Source organism: Dermacentor andersoni, chromosome 1 (genome assembly GCF_023375885.2).
Source record: "Dermacentor andersoni chromosome 1, qqDerAnde1_hic_scaffold, whole genome shotgun sequence".
Taxonomy (NCBI): Eukaryota; Metazoa; Arthropoda; class Arachnida; order Ixodida; family Ixodidae; genus Dermacentor; species Dermacentor andersoni.
Window position 1 is genome coordinate 319,653,940 of NC_092814.1, and position 24,214 is coordinate 319,678,153.

The following is a 24,214-nucleotide window of genomic DNA, read 5'->3' on the forward strand; positions in this document are numbered from 1 at the left end:
ACGCACGTGTGTGTGCGCGCGATCCAGCCGCGCGGTTGGGTCTGGTCAGAGTGTTTATAGATCATCATCTCTCCGGCTAGCAGCTTTACACTGTCACTTCAACAGCCAGTCAGTCATTAAGGTATGTGCCCGCTTCGAGCGGCGCAGAAAAAACAGGTGTTTTGTTTGTTTGTCTGTCATTGGTCCACTGTTGTCGAAAACGCCGGTCCTAGCCCCGTGAAAAGAGAGTTCGCGCTACGCGGAATATGTGATGATGGTGATGGCACAAAGAAAACATGCGTGAAAGATCGCAACAGCACAAAAGAAAAAAGAAGAGAAAGAAACACACGGAGACATAATTTTCGAGAAATACTGGAAGGTTCTAAGTGCAACACTGAAGTTATTTATGCATACCATTATAGGAATTATAGGAACTGGGAGAGGCGCACAGGGTAATGACGTCAGCGATTTGTGCCGTTCAGCGTTCACCATGAAAGAGCGCCCGATGCGACGAAAGGTAAGATCATTTCTGTCTCCGCTAGTCTAGGTACAAATGTTACCGTCGGTAGTTGTTACGGGGATCGTCTCAGGGGGCCTGAGAGTTTTTTTTTTTTTTTGGCGTCGAATGATTGTCAGCTATGGAATGGGAGCAGCGTGCCGCGAGTCGACGCCTGCGAGTTAAATACAGTGGTGTGGAAAAAACGGGAGCGGTCGCACCTTAGGTGCGTGCCACGTGTGATTTCCGGAGGGACACAGGCGCTACCGGAGTGACAGTCATGGTAACGATGGATTAGCAAAATCGTCTACGGAGCTGGTTGGCACGTCTTGTAGAGCGAGAGAGAGGAAGTGAAGCTGCTCCGAGAATCATGAAAAAAATGCATAGATTCCCCCTAGTTTTTTTCGCTTAAAAACCGCAGGACACCTGCAGTGTCTCAGTGCGCCGCAAGGTATAGCCTATGGTTTCAAAAACATAGCTTCAGCTTGACAAGGTGAACCGCTCCATAATGCATTTACCCTGAAAGAGAGCGCCCGTTTGCGAGGCGTATGAGAATTGGTGAGTGACTCTCTACACAGCAAACTACGTGGTGGAAGCCATCGAAAGCAGATTCAATGGTGTCACGGGGCAGAAAAACTGAACGTCAAAATGCGCGCAAGAAGAGTTTCTGGATACAGCGTGCCGGAAGGATCAGACGGCCAGCATCCATATTGTTTCCCGCTTTTTTTTTTATGGAAACAAGAGATGACAACTCAGGTAGACCAGAAATTAAAGGGCCTTTCTTGTTTACTTGTTTGCTTTTGATGATCTCAATCGCTACTCATAGGCCACACAAGTCTTCATGAATCATCGATTCTACAAGAACGCATCAGCGTACTGAGACAGTGCCTACCAGTACAAGATCGGGTGAATTAGGTTTAGCTATCGCAATTGATGAAAGACGAATCACGAAAACGTAGCACGAACACTGGTATTACTTACTCGCACTCCTCAGAATACTTGAAAGACACTCGTGCAGCAAAACCGGCATGCAATTAGGATCGTTGCGCACGCCACGGCTCAGCTCTATCTCATTTTGTGCCTATTTTTATACGCAAGTTGTCACACACTGAATATGAGAAATAAGGCAGAATAAATAGTTATTCCGAGTGCTGACCGTGACAGCCATATCCTCCTCGCCTTGCGAGTTCGATGATATTTGTGTTGAAAGGTAAAAAAAAAAAAACAGATTAGAAAACACAGACAGACTTAATGGTGACTAGCACCGTGTTTAAGTTTTCTGCTGCAGAACTCAAAGACCCTGCTGGCGCAGCAGCGAAACCAACTAACACTATATGTCCTTCCAGCACGCTGTATCACTTACTTTTGAAAGTTTTAACGCATGCAAAACATATTATATATATATATATATATATATATATATATATATATATATATATATATATATATATATATATATATATAGAGAGAGAGAGAGAGAGAGAGAGAGAGAGAGAGAGAGAGAGAGAATACAAGTGCAGAATCGAGAAGGAGACACAGAACACGACAGAAGCTTAAAAAGAGAGCGAGAGCGAGAGCACGGACTTCATAAATGAAAGGTGTTCAGTAGATGGGCGGGATGTGGGAGTAGTTGAGCTCGAACGTGGGAGGCTGGACCAGCATGGACTGACTGGCTGTGAGGTTGTGTCAAGGAGCGTAAAGAGATAGCGCTTGCACAATCTTCGGATCCTGCTTGGAGCCCTCGCGAAACTCCTCCAGCGTCAGCCGGTTGTCGTGGTTCTGTGCAAGGAGGTTTGGGGGAGACGAGACAGAAAAAATGTATAGATAACAATGCGCAAGGAAAATGACGTTAGTGGGAGGCAGAAATGAGCAACAATACCAGGAGCAAAAAAGAAAGGACTCGCGCGCTGTTTCGCTCAAGACTTCATTATTTTCTTTTTTTGGCAAGATACACGACTAAATACGCATAAGAGGATACGACAAAGAATTTTGCCGCGCAATAGCTGTATGGACTACAGCTTCCACCTTTGCCTGTAATTCATCTTTCGTGCAGCTATTCCGTCATTCAAGTTAAGAGGCAGTATTTTAAAAAAGGAAACTGATTCGAATCGTTCTATGCCTCAGTTCCTCCAGCAATGCAAAATGTTCTGTGAACTACAAGCGTATACATTATATAAATTATTCGTGATTGATCTCCTCTGCGCGATTAGGAGAGCTTACAACTGTTACAAGACAGCTCTCGCCAAGCCCCTGCCGGTTTTGGCGGAACTACCGAGGCCCACACGAGGCCTCATGAAGAAGCTTTTCAAAGTGCTTTGAAATATTCCTGTTCGCCCGCCGGAAAACACCATAAATATGACCCCGTAAGACCCATTGGTGTTAAACAAGGTCATGTCAGCTGATGAGACGTCTTACTATAGGGAATGTCATCGCACCATCAATGTCGTTCGATATTTCTTTACACAGCGCTTCTTGAGTCGACACTGGGGGACTCGATGGTTAAAAAAACTGGTCACTCTACATTATGAAAGTGATTAGCGGTGCTACTGTAATCATCTTATGAGCGTTTTGAGGTACAGCTTTGTCAGTCAAAGCTATTGCTAGGAATTTGGTTGCCGTCATCTCTACAGCGGCCGCAAGATACCAGCCTTCCGTTCGTATGAAGTTAATGCTGTTCAGTAAAAGAGTCACCATTCATAAGCTGTCATAAAGAAGCATGGGCTTTATGAGCTCGTAAGAACCGCCTTATGCTGGCAAGAACAAAAAGATGCTCACTTTGTCTAGTTGGTCGAATATCTTGTCAACTCTTTCCTGGGGGGATTCCTCTTGTTCGGCTTCTTTCGTCTGGTTTCCCTGCGCAGAAAGGAGACATCACAAAAAAAAAAGTTAAAGAAAGAAATAACGCGAAATTGAACATGAAGCATCACAGAGATCTTGCTGAAACGACAAAAATGTAGAGGAGCTCCAGTTGCACTTAAAAGCAAGGTTGGGATGAAGGGACTGTTGAACAGTAACGACATAACAGCTTTGTTAACTTTTGTTCGTGAACATGAGTTGAACTAAGCAACATAACGATGATGGTTAGAAGACATGCAAATGCGTAAGTAGAATATAGTCATTCAGAAAAAAAATGAAAAGAAATCACACTGGCGTAACGAGCTACTAAAGCAGCCTGAAAAGTAATGCGACGTCCTGCATCAACAAAAGAAGAAAGAAAAGTGAAGATTATTCAAGAGATACGCTGCATTTCGTAACCATCGTCTTAAGGCTCCATTATCTTTGACACAACGCTGGCTTCCATTCTCGCACAGGCAGTTCAAACCCATATGTGGCTACAGGGAGCATGATCGTCAATTCTTGATCTTGTTTTCTACAGTAAATAACTCTGTGACGTGGCCGTTACAGTAGAAAATGGTTTGTCATATGATAAACTTGTTCTTTTAATGTCTCCTTGGTGATTCAGGTGCTACAGTTCGCGAGAAAAGAATGAAAAAATATATTTATCTAGGGCTAATGATGAATGCATTCTTGATTTCCTTGAACTTGCTCATGGCAAATTTACCGGCAACACTGTTTTTTACCCGTGGAATCAATTTAAATATATTTGTCATTACGCCATGACTAATGTCATTACAAATAAGAATAAGCTTACAGCTGGCAAAAACACATGGGTCACTCGAGACAATGTATCAGGTACGCGAAATGAAACATTACAGAACACTATGACTAATTCTTTAATGTGCTTGAAATTGAAGCAAACATTTGTACATAACATTCAAATCAGTAGACAAAGTTATTACTCTCATACTTTTCCACAGTTTATAAAAAAACGATTTTGGAAAGTTCTGGAGCTATCTTTAATAAAATGAACGTAAGATGATCGACCACATCAAATTCGACCAGAAGTTGCTTAGGGACATAAACGAAACAGCTACCGCATTTAATTTGTGCTTGCATTGTCTATTTTCAACTCCTGCTGCACAACAGTTGCCGCACACAAAAAGCACGGCTGACGTAAATCCGGAAATGATGACTTATGAAGGTCCTTTTCACATGCTACTAGAGCTTAAGTCAAAAGCGTCGTGTGGACCAGATAACATACACCTAACGCTTTCCTTCGCCGTTAAGCGAAATTCCTTGCCTGGTTTCTTATCATTTTTCCTTAGTCAATTTCTCGTGCCATTGTTTCTTCGAACTGGCAGTGAGCCCGAGTCGAACCGTTTTTTTTATAATTATAAAGGTGATCATACCCACCCAACAAACTACATACCAATTTCCCTAACCTGCTGGTCATATCAACTTTTAGAGGATATCATTTCAAATCACACCAGAGATTACCTTCAATAGTGCGACGCGCTTTCACCCGTTGAACTTCGCTTTCAAAAAGACTTTACAACAACTCGGCCTATTTCTACGGTTCAATGCCTTCGCGTCTGTCAAGGACAAGAGTGGTCAAGTTGACGACACTTTTCTGTATTTCAAAAAAAGCATTTCACGTAGTTTCTCATCCTTGTCGAATCACTAAGCTGAAGAATATTGGACTTACAGGTGCTTTAATTAAATAGATCCGCTCATACCTCGAAATGCGGGCAGTTTGTTGATAATGAAGGCCAATATTATTGTCCTGTGTCTGAATTCTGGTGTCTCGCAAGGGAGTGTGATTGGGGCACTTTTGTTTTTAATTTATAATAATGATTTGACTGAATGTGTGCACGAGAGCGTCAATATTCGCTTGTCTGCAGACGATTGCCTATTGTTCAAAGCGGTTACTTGCAGAAATGATCAACTTGTTTATGAAGTTAAAAAAAGACTCTTCATGCGGGTCACACACACACGCGCACACGCGCGCACGCGCACACGCGCGCACACGCACACGCGCGCACACGCGCACGCGCGCACACGCGCACGCGCGCACGCGCGCACGCACGCACGCGCGCACGCACGCACACGCGCACGCACGCACACGCGCACGCACGCACACGCGCACGCACGCACACGCGCACGCACGCACACGCGCACGCACGCGCACGCGCACGCGCACGCACGCGCACGCGCACGCGCACGCACGCGCACGCACACGCGCACCCACACGCGCACCCACACGCGCACCCACACGCGCACCCACACGCGCACCCACACGCGCACCCACACGCGCACCCACACGCGCACCCACACGCGCACCCACACGCGCACCCACACGCGCACCCACACGCACACGCGCACGCGCACACGCGCACCCACACGCACACGCGCACGCGCACACGCGCACCCACACGCACACGCGCACCCACACGCACACGCGCACACGCGCACCCACACGCGCGCGCACGCGCACACGCGCACCCACACGCGCGCGCACGCGCACACGCGCACCCACACGCGCGCGCACGCGCACACGCGCACCCACACGCGCGCGCACGCGCACACGCGCACCCACACGCGCGCGCACGCGCACACGCGCACCCACACGCGCGCGCACGCGCACACGCGCACCCACACGCGCGCGCACGCGCACACGCGCACCCACACGCGCGCGCACGCGCACACGCGCACCCACACGCGCGCACGCGCACGCGCACCCACACCCACACCCACACCCACACCCACACCCACACGCGCGCGCGCACGCACACACGCGCACGCACACGCGCACGCACACGCACACGCACACGCACACGCACACGCACACGCACACGCACACGCACACGCGCACGCGCACGCGCACGCGCACGCGCACGCGCACGCGCACGCGCACGCGCACGCGCACGCGCACGCACACGCACACGCACACGCACACGCACACGCACACGCGCACGCGCACGCGCACGCACACGCGCACGCGCACGCGCACGCGCACGCGCACGCGCACGCGCACGCGCACGCGCACGCACACGCACACACAGCGCCTCAAGTACGTTTGTTCAATTAGCATTGTTTATCTCATCCAGACAGAAAGTTCTAATTCCCTCGGCGTTACTTTCACTAGCCGTCTCAGTTGGTCATCTTGCATTGATTCGATATGCGCTCCTGCACGTCCCAAGTTAGGATTAATTCGCCACAAGCTCAAACATTGTCCGTCGTCCGTTAAGCTGCTTGCGTATAATACACTCATGCGCTCTCAGTTGGAATATGCTTGTACTGAGAGGGACCCATTTACTAAAACCGATTTCGATATTTGTTTTAGTGCAGAGACTCGCAGTTAGATTTACAGATAATTGGTATTCCCGTTCTGATTCTCCAAACCAACTAATTAAATCGAATAACTTACCGTCTATATAATTTCGTAGGAAACTAGCTAGAATGGAACTTCTGCATGACTCGCTCAGTGGTGTTTTGAAATATAATCCTATCCACCACTCGCTGCCATCGCCAACGCGGCCTGCAAGACAGCATCATCCCTGCAGGTTAACGCCCGTTTTTGCACGTACCAATTCTTTCAAACCCTCCTTCTTTCCCCGCAAACAATATCTCACCGCAACTCGTTGCCTCGGGGCACATTCAATACAGATGGTGTACTTCAGTGACTAGAGCAATTTTTTTTCAGCACTTACGAATTATGCTCTTCTACTTTGCTGTTTGTTGTCTACATTTCGCATAGTATGTACGTAGCTTGCGATTTCATTACTACGCAACGCGTGCAAGTAAATTCAAGCACTTAATTATGCCTTAATCGTGTGTTCCGTTTCACCGAATAAGTGTTCATTTGGCCGAATTCATTATTATGGACCGCACTCAGCGATCGACATGCTATACTCTGACCGCGTGGTTGCCGGACCTTCTTGCGCCGCTGTGTGATCGCTGGGGGACCAAATGCCATCGCAATGAGTCAGAGAGCATCTTGCCTGCATCGCATGTATACCGGCGCTTCCTGCGCGTGCACTCAAAACCGGTAACATTGTAAACGTACACGTTTCCACATTTTACAGGCAACTGGCGCTCTTTATCCTAAATAATGATAATATCAGACAGAGCTTGCGCATCTCGAGCATTTTTTTCACGTGGCCCAAAGGCGGCATCAATCGGAGTCAAATTTAAAGGGAGGAAACCATTGGTATAACAGCGGCTCCAGGTGTGATGGCGAAGCATGCATGCACATAGCCTCACTCCCAACGCGGAAGTGTACGCCGTCCGCATAAACTTTAGTACCATCTACGTTACCTCTAGACCTAACAAAGATAGACAAAACAACCAAACCTGCACAGCTGTTAATAATATACCGGTTAAAGAGCGCTTTCCTTCCACCGTAAGATATGGAATCAATGAACATGCACTTTTATAAAGCTTACCGTGCTCAGAGTGAGCGCACTGTGACAAGCGATGTTCTATACCAGCTGTATTACCCTGACCCAGTAAGGCTCAACAAGTTGGTAACTCAATATGCAACGCAGTAAAAGACATTCAGCCACGATGATGGAATTCCGCTTGGCGAGTAGTTACGAAGAAGCGATACAGGAAAAAATGTAACGCAGGCACGGCGTTCCTCGGTCGACGCAGCGTCCCAAAAAAAATATCGCGCGTTGGCCCTCCGTAACACGCCATCTATTTGAATATTTCATTCTTTTTCTTTTCAGCGCAATAGTATGTAATAAAAGACATCGCGAGAGACAGCACAGCTCTTTTCCACAAACTGTCTAGGTTGCTATACTTTTGCAGAGATAACGCTTCTGATGCATTTCAGGCTGAACGTAAACCTATCACATTACATGACCTGATAGGTTACGGTATTCCTCCCCTTTCGAGATACGAATTCAAAAGCTTTTAATTCTCCTGTTTGCCACTATAACTACGTGCCAGGAAAGTTTTATATATATATATCTCACTGGAAGAAATATGCCTTTGGTTTTAAGCACCTATTACACTTTACCGTAGTTTCCGCTTTGTAATCAAACCTGATATTTTCGCGGAATTACGACACTCGCTAATGCTTTTAATCGTTCGAAAATATTCACTTATTGGCGCTCTGTGCTTCCCAATGCATATACATCTTAGACGCAGCGTAGTTGCATTTGGGCACCAAGCAGCCATATTTCCATTACGCGACATGCTATTAATGGCATCTAGGTATACAACATAACAGGAGATTCGGAGAGGTTGTTTACACGTGTACGCTTAAGTAGTGATCGAGTAGGCCTTTACAGAACACGTGAAGTGTTTGCCACAGTCGTAAGTAATTGCAGACGTTAACATCAGCATGAGGCGATCAGCGCCTGTGGCATTAGCCCAGCCGTTAGCTAAGTGAAAAAGAAAATAATAGTTTCGGCCGGTAGAGGTGAATCATGACGCGCGTTTCTCAGCGATGTCGCTTACGAGTTACTTCTTCCAGCTTTCGCGGCATTAATGGCGTATACCATCACGTTTCCTTGGAAAGGAGTAACAGAAAAGACAATTTAATGAGCTAAAATCAATATACACTCATCTCACCTGTGAGCTATCGCAATGTTTTTTTTTTTTTTTTTTATGTGCAGTCATCGTGTTGTCGTGGTTGCCAATGCGTTGTTATCGTCATCGTCCTCCCACCAATTATCACTCTTTCAAACGCTACATAAAACTTTTCGTTTAAGTGGTAAATGAAATTTTTCTATGAGCGGCCCTGAGTATCTTTTTCTGCGTGGCAAGACGTTAGGGCACGGCTCAACTTCTTCCTCTCAACCATCGTAAAGGCAGTGGTTCCGGGTTCGAGTCCCGGACCAGGACGAATTTTTCTTCAACAGTGAGGCTTTTTCTTTCGGGGAACCCGTAGGGGTTTCTTTTGTAGCAATTGCTACGATTGGGTGGATGCCCCTTTTTTCTTTTATTGATCATATCGTTTTCCACACGCACTACGTGACACCTGTACTTTAACAAATATTTCACTTCCAGGGGGGACTTGGCCGGGGGCGGCACTGTCTAATATTACCATGGCTTTGTTGCGCATACATTTCCACTACGGCGAAATTGAAGAAAAGCGAATGCAGGTACAGCCGTAATGCTGAACTGGTAGAACATCATACGTGTCATGCGAAGGCCGTGAGTTGGGAGATGATTTACGCCACAGATACGCTTAGGACTCATATTCGACACATTTCCCGACTCCAGTCTCAACGCTTTGCTTCTCTTTCGGAAAGTAAAGCTGAAGCCACACTTTCGAGCCATTGCAGCCTCCTATACCGTTCTTCTCCTCCATTCTATTTCACGCCTGGAACAAGATCACCGTGTCCTTTGGGCTGCCTCCGGCAAGCAGAAGTGCGCCTCTTCATTCCATAAGTTGGAGAGCAGCCCGACTCTCCGATTTGTGCCCTGCGCCTTGCCGGTCTAAATATACTACATGGTTTCTACTCCAATCGAATTCATATTTGCACAGATGCTTCTTAGACTAACCAGCTCTACTGGTGCGATGGTTATTCCGTCGACGTCAACCTACAAGCAGTTGATGATCAGCCATGTCACAACCTTGACAGGGTCTAAACTCATCACCCTCCGTAGCGCAGGGCTTTACGCGCGTCAACAGTCACCAAATAACTTGTCTATATTTTGCGATTCAAAGGAAGCCCTGCAATCTCTCTTATCAGCTCTGCGCCGCGGCCTACACGAACAACTGGTGGCAGGAATACGATTACACTACCATCAAGCGGTGGACAGAGGCCACGACAAAATATTTCAGTGGCTACCTGAGTACTGCAAGATCATTCGAAATGAAAGTGCTGACAAGCTAGGGATATGGAGGCATATGGAGAACGTGAAGGCATCTCGATCCCATTGGCGAGAATAGATGCTGGGCGGCACCTCAACTGTCACGCTCATATTATCACTAAGAAAACTGAATATAGCAGAGTTCACCGACCGGCAACTATATGCCATGGACACCCATATAAGGTTACAACTTTTACCCTGTTTTCCTCGACCGGAAGAAGCGCTATTTTGCTGCTTCCGACTAGGAGTTTCTTTCACGAACGCCTACTCATTCCTAGGTGGAATGGCGGATAGTGGCAATTGCAGCGCATGTGGTGTAGAAGAAACGATCAAACATCTCTGTGACTGTCCGACATACGAAGACGAGAGGATCGCCCTTCCGACAGCTTTAGGGCACTATATGAAAGGCCTTTAACGGAAGACAAGATCTTCGGACTGTGGCCTCGTGTGTCTGCTATGTACAAAGCCACAAGAAGTCTCTTGCGTTTCTTTAAATGCACCAGCCTATGATGACCGTTTGTTATTGACTCAACGATGAACCACTGATCGTGTGTGTACCAGTGCAAAGTGTGCACAAGAAAAAACTGTGCGAGGCCATGCTGTTTTGCCCAGGGCTTGATGACCAGCGCAAGTTGGTAGACCGGGCCAGGGTGGCAGCGAGACCCCATGGATTCCTGGAATGAGGAAGCCGCCCACCTGAGGGCGAAGAGAAATCTATTTCTATCGCTAGTTCATATATATATTTCTTTTCTCATCTTTCGATCCCCTTTCCCCAGTGGAGATAGCCTATCGGGCTCAGCATGGTTAACTTCCCTGCCTTTCCCTTTTGACCTCTCTCTAGCTCTCTTGTGGGTTTGACTCCCACTGGCAGCCAGTTGAATTCTCTTCTACTTTGATTTCCATTTCTCTTTATTAGGAAGAACAGGGTTATCGCAAATGGGCAGTTGTTAAACAGTGCAGTTTAAAAAAAAGCTGAACTTCTCTTTAGCTATAGGTGCTTGCGTTCGTTGTCTGTTGGTTTCATGCGATCGTTATATGAGTAAAAATTCGGAACACTTCTCCCTGTTTCCTCTTAAGCAAGAATTCGTAAAAAAAAAAAAAAAAAAAGTTCCAGTAACGGCCCGGCTTCCGGAGTCTTTCGCTCGTATCTGCAATATATACAGATGCGGGAACACAGTTCAAGCTTTTTGTAATGCGCTCCGGTGAGCGCGATCCAGGGCGCGGAAAGCTTTGGTAAATGGTTATATTAATTCTGCAGACGCATATGAAAACGAATGAAAACATATACAGGGTGTTCCAACTATCATGCACCAGGATTTAAAAAATATGCGCATGCCACGTAGCTGGACCGCGCCAAGGTAATGTTGTTTGCCGTCACTTGGAGATACTTATATTATTTCTTGCATTGTTTCTAATTAGATAATTAGTCCTAATTAATCAACTTCTCAAATATATTTAAACGAACAACTCCCGCTACAGCTTTCTGTTGCGGAATAGGTGCTGCATAAAAGTGTTTTTCCGAGCGTGAAAGAAGCTCGTGAATACACGCAAAGTGCCTCGAGCGGCCAGTCGCACAGCAATTTTGCGTGCATTTGCAGGCTTCTTTCACGCTCTTAAATGATAGTTGCGATACCTTGTATATGAATGAAATCAGCCCCAATTTCTCATGTTTGCTATGTCATCAACTGCGAAATCCCCATACGTGCGCATGTACTATTCCCCTATTTTCCCACGTATACGGGGGAATGACACAGCGCCGACCAATAACCACCGGAAAGCGTCTTCCCGCCAGTCTAAGCACTTTGAATATGCACAGGTAAGTTGTTTACACTAAATGCCATGAATATTACTTTATAGCTTTTACAAAAAAAACATTTACGAGCACTTCAGTCTGCAAGTCTTCGAAACTATACTCAACTTTTCTTCCTCACTGCCCCGACGCCGAAACGTGCACTGATCGCCACGCACATCCCTGTAGGCAATGTCTGCAGTCTTACATTGGATACATTAAAGGACGATCGACGATGCACATGTGTCGCATACACTGCTGCGATCTATTCGTATACTTGGACGTTAGGATCGGGGGGGGGGGGGGGGGGGGGGGACAACTTAATGCGACGGTTGTGAGTGTGAGCAGTCCATCGCACATCTCATCATCGCCTGTGCCCGCTACGATGACGTGCGCCTTCGTCTCCGTGCCGCGTTCGATCTCCTCGAGTAGAGATCATTCTCGCTCACAAAGGTCTTTCTTGGACAGTTGCCCCATGCGCCACAAGATGAGAATGCGACACTTGCATTGCTGCAGTTACCGAAGTACCCCAGTGACCGACTGTGCACCTCCGGTTGAACACTACCCTTAGTGTTTTTTTTTTCCCGACACCATAACCCCCTTCCCCGTGCGTAGGATAGCAAACCGGACGTGATACCGTCTGGCTGACGTCCTTGCATTTCTCTCCTTTCCCACTTTTTTTACCTCTATCTCGTCACACTTTCTCGAAAGTAGACGTAGCGTGTGTACGACAAACCACTATAACCTAGTTGACAAGGAAGCTAACTTAGAATAGAGATAACAGATTACTTCTTGGTCGGAAATGCATGCCTTACATCTAACTGATAGCCTTTTAACAGAAAGGGAGCGTATCGTAGGTATATACTTCTAGCCCACATGGTGGACACTGTCGTTGGCGCCGGATATTGCGGGAGCTTTTCGCGTCTTCTTATAATAGCACAGCTGCGTGTATAAGGAAAAGGTGAGAACTACAGAAAGTTGAGCTAGTTGGTAAGGATTCATCGTGAAAGGAGGTACGGCTTGCAGACGCGGACACGAGGGAACAGAACCAGACAACACAAACGCCGACTATCAAAAGAAGGGCGCACTGTCGTGGAAAAGAAATTAGGCAAAACTTATCTAGGTGGCTCTACCATACGTGAGCATGTGCATGTAAGTTTTGTGTCCACTTTCTTTCCCGCCACAGTGCGTCCTTCAGTTGGCAGTTAGCGTTTGTGTTGTCTGGTTTTCTTTCTCTTGTGTCCGTGTCGACACGCCTTACCTTCTTTCCAGAGAGAGAGAGAAAGAGAGAGACTGGAAAGGTAGGGAGGTTAATCAAGGACGTGCCCGGTTGGCTACCCTACACTTGGGGAGGGGGAAAGGGAAGAACAGATAAGGAGAGAACAGAAAAAATAATAGTCACTCATTCACAGTCACGAATGTCAATCGTAATGGTCAATCTCCACTGTCACGAGCGTTCATACAATCCAGTGTCCTAGAAATGCTGCAGGGCTTTTGAGGCCTTCTGCATGCAAGCACGCGTAGGCCCTGGTCCAAGGATCTTTGCTTGTGAGAGCGCTCTATTGCTTAGCAGATTGAGTTTCGCTTGTAAAGTATGTCTTTGAGCGTCAAAGGATGGACAGTGACATGGAAGGTGCTCGATAAAACAAATGTGAGCAGACCGCTGCGCAATAGCACGTCAGCCGCCGTATTCGCTGCTCTCGGGAGGGAAGACGACTACGATCGCTCGAGCAGACGTGCGTTCGATGGGCTCCGTCGACAACGGCCGCTCAAGCACAAGTTGGATTCGACGGTCTTGGCTTCTAGCTGGAATCAACAGCACTCGACGAACGGACACCGAGGATATCAATTTTTCCAAGGTGGGCCCTCGTTTTCCCACGATATTGAGACTTTGAAGCGTTCGACGCGCTGCATGGTGAGCTAAGCCTAAGGCTCGGCATAGCGACGGGAAGCCACCGGCGGCGGCGGCGGTGGAGGCGCAGCTTGAAGACTATGATGGAGACCGTAGAAGGTACGGAGATCGATCCGGAAGAATTGAACGTGCCGGGGCAATGGTACATTAGAAAGAAGAAAGGAAAAGCGGCCCCCCTAGTGAACAACGAGGCACGACATATGGAACGGCAGCGAGCCGCCGAGAAGCTCGCAGGGAGGAAGATGGCGGCTAAGTCGGTTGAAAGGCAATTTGCCCGACTTCCGGACGGCGCCGAGAAAGTAGTCATGAGGCCGCACGGCGGTCTCGTACGTCTAATGAAATACGGAAGTGCGTATTTGGCAGACGTAATACTTAGGGAGGCTGGCGTCAGTCCAGACGCCGCCGGAGAGGACGTCATCCTGATGAATGTGAAGCAACATTCCATTCTCGTCGCTACCATCAGCGCGGAAAGGAAGCGAAAGTACGCCGACTTGAAGCTCCTCGTGTTCGAAGGGGAAAAAATTGAAATGACTACGTACGTCGCTATGCCGGAGGACTGCGGAAAAGGCGTCGGGCATGAAGTCCGTTTGTCCTTCTCGGACGCAGAGATCTTGAAAAGGCTGCAAATCTACGGGAATCCCCCGGTCCTGGGAGTACGACGACTCGGAAGAACGTCGAGGACAGTTTTAATACTGTTCGAAGACAAAGAGGTGCCGCGGTGGGTGAGACTTACGCCCGTGGCGCAACGCTGCGTAATCTACCGCAAGAAGTACGAAGTTTGTAACGCCTGCGGGCGGCTCGGACACCGCGAGGACGTCTGCCCGGACCCCGCGAATGTGAAGTGTCGTGGCTGTGGCATGGAACAACCACCACAAGACCATTTATGTGAACCCAAGTGTCAACTGTGCGGGAAAGGACACCCGCTCGGTGACAGAAAATACAGAGAACTCTACCGTGTTCCTTACGAGGTGAAGAAGAGGCAGTGGGAACGAAAGACCAACATGCTACAGCAGCAAAAGCAGCAGCAAGCCGGAGCGACTGCCGAGGTGAATCCCAGGGGTTGTTCCAAGGTCAGGCGCGGAAACGAGGACTTTCGCGTCAGAACCGACTCCTTTCCGAGGCTGGAAGAGACCACCGGAGGGCACCAGCAGCGTGGCCGTTCGCGGTCCCGCACCAGGGGCCGCTCCGGATCCAGACAAAGGGGGAGATCAAGCTCCAGGGACCCGGCGAACCCATGGACTAAGAAGCGGAAGCAGAGCAGGGACCGAAACAATGTAAGCTTTGGCAGTGGAGTTTCCCAGGCAAAAGATAAGAAAGATGAGGAGATCGATAAATTACGGAAAGAGGTTGGGGAGCTTAAAGAGGTCATTAATAAGCTCACTCAAGAGTTGCATAGATCAAAATCACAGGCGTGCACGGGGTCCCCCTCCACCCACAACGCGCAACCAAAATTGGTATCGAAACCAACCCGCCCGGTCACTATGGCTGCGACTCCTATGCAGCCTGTGGCACCAGAGGAGGAAAATATGATTACCGAATCGGCTAGACCACCCCCAATGAAACGCAAAGGAGAAGACGTTGATCCGTTGGTGGCACTAGAGAAACGATTAGAAGCCAAAATCGAAGCTAAATTTGATTCTTTCATGGCCCAAATTATGGGAGCAATACAGCAGACTCAAAGCCAGATCCAAGCCCTTAAGGGTGAAGTACAAAAGCAAAGGGCAGAATTAGTAGCCATCGGACAATGGCAACTAAAAGCGGAGGAACAACTCGACCAGCTCCAACATGGCCAGAGGCGCGCAAAGTGAGTCTTTAATCTGGCAGTGGAACTGTCGCGGCTTCCAACGCAAGCGAGCGTTAGTGCAACAGTACTTGACGCTATTAGATGAGAAACCGCTAGCTATAGCCCTGCAGGAGACGGGCAAAGCAGCACAACTCTCGGGATACCAAGCTTTTTCAAGTGACAGGGGTGAGAAATCTCGCGTCACTACGTTCATTAAGAGGAATATTGCGGCAATCGTGCACGAAATCAACTCGAGAGACATTGAGGCAGTGCTTCTGGAAATTATTACGGGACGAAAAGAGGAGCCGAGCGTGTTCCTATTAAACTTGTACAGCACTCCACAGCAGAGAAATGTGCGATTCAGGGCCCTCTTTCGCAAAGCTATTCAGGCAGCCGGGATTAATCCCTTGCTAATAGTAGGTGACTTTAATGCAGCGCATCCGGAATGGGGTTACGCTAAACAAGATCCAAAAGGTAGGCAGCTATGGGAGGACGCGCCCGAGCTAGGACTCACCCTACACACGGACCCTAGCTGTCCGACCAGGGTGGGTAACAGCGTGTGCGCAGACACCTCCCCTGACCTGACCTTCTCAAAAAATATGACAGATCTGAATTGGAAAAGCTCGGAGCTCAATTTCGGAAGTGATCATTTCGTTCTGGCCTCGATCCTTACAAAAAGGGTGAAGACGCGTCGTGTGCGTCAACCGAGGATCACCGAATGGGGATTATTTAGGGAGAAGCGAGAGAAAGCTGCCATAGGGAAAATCACAAACATAGAGAAATGGACGGAGGCCATCGCGCGTCACGTTGAAGAGGCAACCAAGACGATTGAAGGGGACGATGCCCCGGAAATAATAGATAGCAAACTGCTTCACATGTGGGAGGCAAAACGTGGTATGGAGCGCAGACTAAAGAAGCAAAAATGGAACCGTAATCTTAGAAGGCGGATTGCTAGACATAACAAAGAAATTGAAAATTACGCGATCAAATTATGCGAACAGAATTGGTGCAGCAGATGCGACGAGATGGAGAGGGGCATGAGCCTTTCCAAAACGTGGGGTCTGCTGAGACACCTATTAGATCCGACTAATTCGAAAACCCTATCGGGAATTAGATTATTAAAAGCCAGGCACGCGTATGAGGGTACAGACGTGGAATTTATGGACAAACTGATCACCATGTACATTGGCGATACGCATAGCACCCCCCTCCCGGAATACGACGGAGCTCCCAATGAGGAGCTCGACGCACCCATCACGGAGGCGGAGGTAAGGGCAGTAATATTGGGACTAAAAACCAAATCAGCCCCGGGCCCTGATGGGATAACAAACAAAATTCTAAGAAATCTGGACGATGCCTCCATCAGCGCTCTGACGGAGTACATGCAAGAAATTTGGACTAAAGGCCACCTGCCACGCCAGTGGAAGATGGCAAACGTGATCCTAATTCCAAAGCCGGGCAAACCCCCTAAACTAGAAAATGTAAGACCCATTTCCCTAACCTCATGCATGGGGAAATTGATGGAGCGCGTAGTCCAGACCAGACTGACGCACTTTATGGAGCAGAACGACCTGTGGCCTCACGAGATCATCGGTTTCCGACCGGGCTTGTGTACGCAGGACGTGATGCTCCGACTAAAACATGACATAATCGACTCACGTTCTAGAGACGCCAAGGTAATCCTCGGCCTGGACTTGACAAAGGCTTTTGATAATGTTAAACACGAAGCGATACTCCACGGTCTCCGAGAAATCGGGGTAGGCGCGCGAACATTCGACTATGTCAAGGACTTTCTGTCAGACAGAACTGCCTGCATGAAGTTCCAAGATATTAAATCTCCAACACTGAAATTAGGAAGCAGGGGCACGCCGCAGGGCTCGGTTCTGTCCCCGTTCCTCTTCAACGTGGCGATGAGGGGCCTCCCCGAAGCTCTGAGAAGCATACAGGGGCTCAATTTCAGTATTTATGCGGATGACATCACCCTCTGGACCAACCAGGGGAGCGATGCGAGCATCGAGGAGCGCCTGCAGGCGGCGGCGGACACTGTCGTGGACTATGCTGCCAGTAGGGGTCTCTCATGCTCACCACAAAAATCGGAGTTATTCGTCTACAACCCAAAGTCGCTCCGGTGCAAGCGTAGCTCGGAATTTGACATTAAAATAGAGGGGAAACCAGTCCCAAAGGTTAACCAAATCAGAATCCTAGGACTCTTCATACAGGAAAACGGATATAATGATGGGACAATCAAAAATCTAGAGGGCTTTGCCACGCAAGCACTTGGCATATTTAGAAGGGTCGCGCTGAAAGGACGAGGCCTGAAGGAAAGAAGCTTGCTTAAACTAACCCAAGCATACGTAATAAGCCGCGTGTGCTATGCTACGCCTTTCTTAAACATCAGGTCAGAGGAGAAGAGGAAACTCGACTCGCTCATCCGACGGTGCATATAGAGGGCCTTAGGCTTACCAATTACCACCTCCACAGAAAAGCTCCTCTCTATGGGAGTGCACAATACCTGGGACGAAATAGCGGAGGCTGTCAGAATTTCGCAGCTTGAAAGATTAAGCCGAACGACCACGGGCAGAGCTATCCTCGAAATGGTAGGCCTGCAAACAGATAGGGGACTACGAGGCAAGACAAACATCCCGCTGGACTGCCGAGAAAATATAATCATTCCCCCCCTCCCTCGTAACATGCATCCCATATTCAACACGGAGAGGAGGGAAAAAAGAGCAGAAGCACTAATCAAACGCTTTGATTCAATGGACAGTAAGTCGGTTGCGTACGTGGACGCGGCAAGTGTCAAGTCGGGTGCGGCGATCGCCTCGGTGGTCGACGGCCGAGGTGCCCCCGTATCGGCCGCCGCCATTAGAAGCCGCAACTCGGAAACGGCTGAAGAAGTTGCGATAGCGCTCGCTTGCGTGGGAACGGAAGCAAATTTCATAATTAGCGATAGCAAAACGGCCATCTGGAATTTTGGAAAGGGCAGGATCTCGCCGGAAGCGGCAAGGGTTCTGGCCAGTAGACGGCTGAACAGAAAAATTAGCCTAATTTGGACCCCTGCACACACGTCCGTTCCTGGCAACGAGGCGGCCCACGAGTTAGCCCGAGCTCTCTACTTCCGGGTGGCTGTGGAACCGCCCGACTGCCGGAACATGGACGAGCGTCTGCAAAATTATACGGAGATTGTCGAAAATTATCGGCTACGCAGGAGACTGGTGCCACCACCGGATAAAAGTCTAAACAATAGAGAGGCAGTCGCATGGCGGCGCCTGCAAGCTGGGAACTTCGTAAACCCGGTCTGGGCATACTATGTTATGCATGATAGAGAAAACGATGAGTGCAAACACTGTGGGGCGAGAGGGACCCTCGATCACATAATCTGGGAATGCGCTAGCTCACCAGGGGCTAAAGCAAACATAAATTGTAGAGAGGCCTGGGAAGCCCTGCTGCGGAGCGAGGACCCTACTCCACAGCAACACGCCATCCGCCTGGCGGAGGAAGCCGCGAAGAGTCAAGACCTCTTTGCTTGCTTCTAATCGCGGAGGTTCCGTCCCCCGTCCCCAAGGCCTGTGTGCCGGGGACGGGGAGTAGGGGCCTCCTTATCCGGCGGTACAATAAAGTTGCTATCATCATCATCATCATCATCATCATCATCATCATCATCATCATCATCGCTGCTCTCGGTATGGCCGATGACAAGCCGAAAAAATCGTCCGCAGGTGATTTCATGGCAGCAACGTCCGCAGTGGCCATCGATATCGAACCATAACACAACATGCCAGAGGGTATTCTGGCGCTGCAATTGTTGAGCCACCATGGGAATGATGGGAAGTCATGGATTTGTCTGAGCTTCGTGGTTGCGGATTCAGACGTTCTTGTGGAGTCGTTTATTACGCTTTGCATGCTTTCATTGTCGTAAATTTCAGAGCAACTTATACTTTTCTAAGTGCAGAAGACACTGCGAACACGCACGATCGCTACTAATTGCAACAGTTCAGCCTGTCGAGGTGGTCAAATAGAAACGCGCCATGCGTCTCAAGGCACTTGCTTGCCCGCGATAAATTCATAAGAGTTCTATGTAGCTTATCGATGCATGCGTCCGTGGCGTAATGGTTTCAATATAGGGAGTCGGTGCTAGAGGTCCTGTGCTCGAATCCTGCCGTCGGACAATTTTAATAACGTTTATTTAATTATTTATTACGCAGTACATTGTTGAAAATGATGAGCTTACAAAGTCACGGAGCCGTTTGAAGCCAGAAGGACGAAGTTTAGGCAGATCCATGTACTTCCCATACATCCCATGCTGGCTCAACCTGCTCCCATGGCAGCTCCCGGAGACACTAGCGCCAGAGTTTCCTCTACTGATTATTGCGTGAAACTCAATGGTTACGTGTGATTGGTTACTGAAAAAAGTCAATTACTGTGAGCCTCGCCTACAAAAAAAAGTAATCGATCAATTACACAAATACCGAAAACATTAAATGATTACATCTAATTCGCTACGCACGAGTCTGGGATGTCGCCTGATGATGCCACACGATAACGTCGACGACGGCGGCATAACTGAAACGACGGGCAGCACGTTTTCTTCATTGTAATTCATTCGTGTGAATGATTTATTCTAAACCAGCAGTGTGTGCAGAGGAGGCGAGAAGACGGAACGCCAGTCACAGCACCAAGTCGCCACCGGAAGTGAGAGGGTCGTTTCTGGCAAGCGATGAAATGTCGCCTTCGCAGCGCGCTACCGCAAGCGCACACGTAGTCTCCCCTGGGTCTCAATCTATCAGATCGCGTTCATTTGCAACCGCTTTCGGTAAGAGACGCGTTGCCACGAGAGTACGGCGGCGAACGTGCTGTTCAACCATATGAGCTCAGATCGCTGGAACTTGGTGTTCCGAAACTTCTTGCGGGATAATATTTCGCAAAAGAATGTTGAGCAAGTACCTGCGTCAGACACGTTTTCGTGCTCAGATTGGCTCACCTCCCCTTGATAGGTTCGCATTCAAGTACTACATGAAGCATGACGGCAGGAAGTGAGCCAAGTGAACAAGTACCATCGACACCACGTCAATCTATTCCTTCTCGTCACCATGTATCTTGCGTTGTTCACTCTTCGTTTGTACCAACCGTTATCCGTGCTTACGCTTACGGTGGCTTAGCGGCTATGCATGTTGTGGCACTGCATAGTTCGATTCCTGACCGTGCTCTGGGCGCGCCCACGTTAAAGTACTGCAGGTGATGAAAATTACCTTGGAGCTCTCCGTAACAGCACCCCAATAACCAGCTGTGAAGTTTTGGGACATCAAACCGCAGGACTTACGCATTAGCAGACGTAATTTAATACCCGGTGCGTGGAAAATCGCGAGAAAAGAAACGACAAAGTAAACAGAGCAACAGAAAAACCAAGCCTCGGAAAGGCGAGGAGCGAAGCACGTTGTGCATAAGATTTCATGATCCGTGCAAGCATGCGTGTCGACTCGTGCGCGTGTCACAGCGCTGCAGTATGCGGGGCTCTTTTTTGGCCGCCGATGCTGGCGGCTCTTATGCTCCGACTCTTATTCCCGCCGCGGCTGCACTCTGAAGCGCTGCAGTGACGGTCGATGGCTTCTCCCTGCTTGCTTGCTACGCCACGACCGCGGCAGGATGTGGGCCGAAATAGAAAAAAAAAAGAATTGTGGGGTTTTACGTGCCAAAACCACTTTCTGATTATGAGGCACGCCGCAGTGGGGGACTCCGGAAATTTCGACCACCTGGGGTTCTTTAACGTGCACCTAAATCTAAGTACACGGGTGTTCCAGCATTTCGCCCCCATCGAAACGCAGCCGCCGTGGCCGGGATTCCATCCCGCGACCTCGTGCTCAGCAGCCCAACACCATAGCCACTGGGCAACCACGGCGGGTTTCCGAAATTTTCTGCATGCTCTTTCGCATCTGGGCAGGTTCAGCGTTGCGTCTATAGGAGTGACGCTGGAAGCGATGCCGATTATTTGGAGTTCTTGCCGGTGGCCGCAAGAAGAGGCCGAACACTACCAACGCCTATACTGAGTGGGCAGAGCTCGACCCTTTTCTTGGCCTCGGAATCTCGTCTGGCAATCTCGTGCTCAGCAACTAGGCCTTTTCCATCGGCAAAGCATCTTGGCCCTTTTCACGTACTGCACCAAATGAAAGCGACGGTGTTGGTCTTCGCCGGCTTGAAACCCATCATTTTCGCAGTTTTTGGTTCAGCCGCATCCTTAGCCACTGCTAAGTAGTTTGCTTTAGTAGTTTTATTGGTAGAACGTTTATGCCCGCTTCCTTCGAGCTCGGCGATTAGTGAAGCATTCCCGCGGTAGGCTGTAGTACTCACCGTAGAAGACAATAGATATTCACTCAAGAAGGGTTCAGTTTTTAGTAAAGCTTGTGCCATACTTAGTTATTCGGGTGAGACAAGCAACCATTTCTGGTGTTTCCGACAATTGCGCTACGTGCAAATGAAAAGTGCGCCTTTTCTACGCAACGTCGAACGCTTTAGAGCTCCATAATAGCCCTGGCTACAGCTACGTCCCTAGCAATTATTTGTTTATTTAGCTGGCGTATCACATTATGATGTTATGAAAATCACGTCCACTTCTCCATCCTTTGGAAGAGGCGAACTTTGTTTTATTGTCTATCAGCAGCGCTTCGTGAACGCTTAACTAAATGGAAACAGATGGCAAAATCGCGCGTTTCGAGACGCCTTATAGCGCTAGCGATAGCAGCAGTTTGTACCAAACGAAATAAGGAAAAACAAAAGGATACGCCGACCTTCACTCATCGCTAAACCAGGGACAACTATTTGCAGCGACTTCGTTCTGCCTTCACGGATTATCCTGCATTTCTTAGCCATTATACAACACCGAAATGAAAAAAAAGGCCATTGAGCAAGCCATGGCCACGTCTGTCACCCGAAGGCACACAGTCGGGGTGACCTTCCCGATGTCTTTTGTACATAGAAGGCAGGGCGAGACGCAAACGTCGGTCAGTCTGCGTGCACTGCACGGGAACACCATGGCTACCACCGGACGACGGCTATTACGAGGCCACCGGTGGTGGTGGCGACGACGTCGTCTGATTAACGATGGCGCATTTGTTGCGCGAATCAAATGAGCGGCGGCTCTCCGCGACAATGACTAACGACGGCTGTCCAGGGTTGGGACGAAGAAAGGATAAGGAGCGCCTCCTACAGGCGGTCGCCCCTTCCTTACCAGCATCTGATAGATGGCATCTACGATGTTGTACATCTCGTCTCTTGTGATGAATCCATCGTTGTCGACGTCGTATAGTTTGAAGGCCCCTGCGAGATGGTATGGGGGAGGGAGACAAAAGAAGGAGTTAGGCATTATACAAAAGGAAAAGTGACTTGGGAAAGCACCGCTGCGAGAGTACTGTTTAATAGCTACGGTTAACTCCGGTCACAGGACGCCAAGAACGACTCCTCCTGGGAAGTGAATTCGCTCCAGATGCCCGTGACCACTGATAGAATTCGTTGACTATAGTCGCTATAGTTAGCACAAAAGGGTAAGTGACGACGTACATTTACTAGAACGTCTACGTCTGCTGTACCCGGCGGCGCGAACACCACCTAGAGGTTGCTGTAGCAGTTACCTCGTGCAATTTCGTGAAGCCAATGACGAAGAAGAAAAAGAGTTATCTCTCCTCGCACCCTAAAGTTGGAATATCTGCATTTATCGTTAAATCTCACTGAGTGGCCAAACCATTTCAGATCATCACAAGTCGCAATTATAGAGAATATACTTCGGTGCAGTTGCAACGTACGAGGTTCAACGTACAGGGAGGACAAGCTCATCATCGGGCCACAGATTTCATTAAAAAGAACAGGGGACAAGAAACTCTACGGGCACAAGCATTGTACGTATTTAACCGAGCAGACGACGCGAAAGATGTTTTTGTTTCTTTTTTGTTTTTGCAATGTCCGTAACGGCAATAATCATTGCGAGCAATCGATCAATATCCCGCTTAGCACAAATGGAGTTTTTTTAGAGTCAAGAAGCTTAAGGTTTCGATTATCGATTAACCTCAGCCCGGTAAAGCGCCTCCATAAGCCCCAGTGCTGAGTGCCATTGAGCTTCCACGCATTATCCGAGTTTCCACGCATTATCCGGAGTATACTAGGCCTGACAGGTTCGTACAAGTATATTTCCCGACGAGGAATGCCTGCAAAGTGGTTTTCCCATTTAAATAATGGAAGTGCGAACAGCTTACTGCAGAGAGGCATGCAGACGAAGCGCGCCTTCCGTGACTATCACATTTTCTAGTAACAGCGAAATTACATTCGCTAAATTACACAGACGTATGCATGAGTTTAGGCTGCGGTTAGCGTAGGAGGGAGGGGGAGGAAGGGTATGATTGGGGGGGAGGGAGAAGGGAAGGAACTACAATATTAAACGCACAAAGCAGCACTTATAAGCAAGTTACAACTTGGGGTAACGTTCCTTAAGGCATCATAAAAATATGCTATATTTTTATGACGGCCGTTTTCTCTTCAGCTTTTGCTGCTTGGCGCGTGTGCTAGGAAAGCCGCCATGGAGTAAAACGCAGATTCTTTTTT

At 48.7% G+C, this 24,214-nt stretch overlaps 1 protein-coding gene across 1 annotated transcript in view; it reads right to left on the reverse strand.

The window, feature by feature from the left end:
- Positions 1 to 1,952: 1,952 nt before the first annotated feature.
- LOC126516704 (frequenin-2-like) overlaps positions 1,953 to 24,214 on the reverse strand; it is a 334,311-nt gene continuing 312,049 nt past the window's right edge. Inside the window, exons 6-8 of the mRNA XM_050166805.3 lie at positions 22,851 to 22,939; positions 3,251 to 3,328; positions 1,953 to 2,254 (exon numbers count right to left, since the gene is read on the reverse strand). Coding sequence (XP_050022762.1) covers positions 2,162 to 2,254; positions 3,251 to 3,328; positions 22,851 to 22,939 — 260 coding nt within the window. The 3' untranslated portion in view covers positions 1,953 to 2,161. The remainder of the gene's footprint in view (positions 2,255 to 3,250; positions 3,329 to 22,850; positions 22,940 to 24,214) is intronic.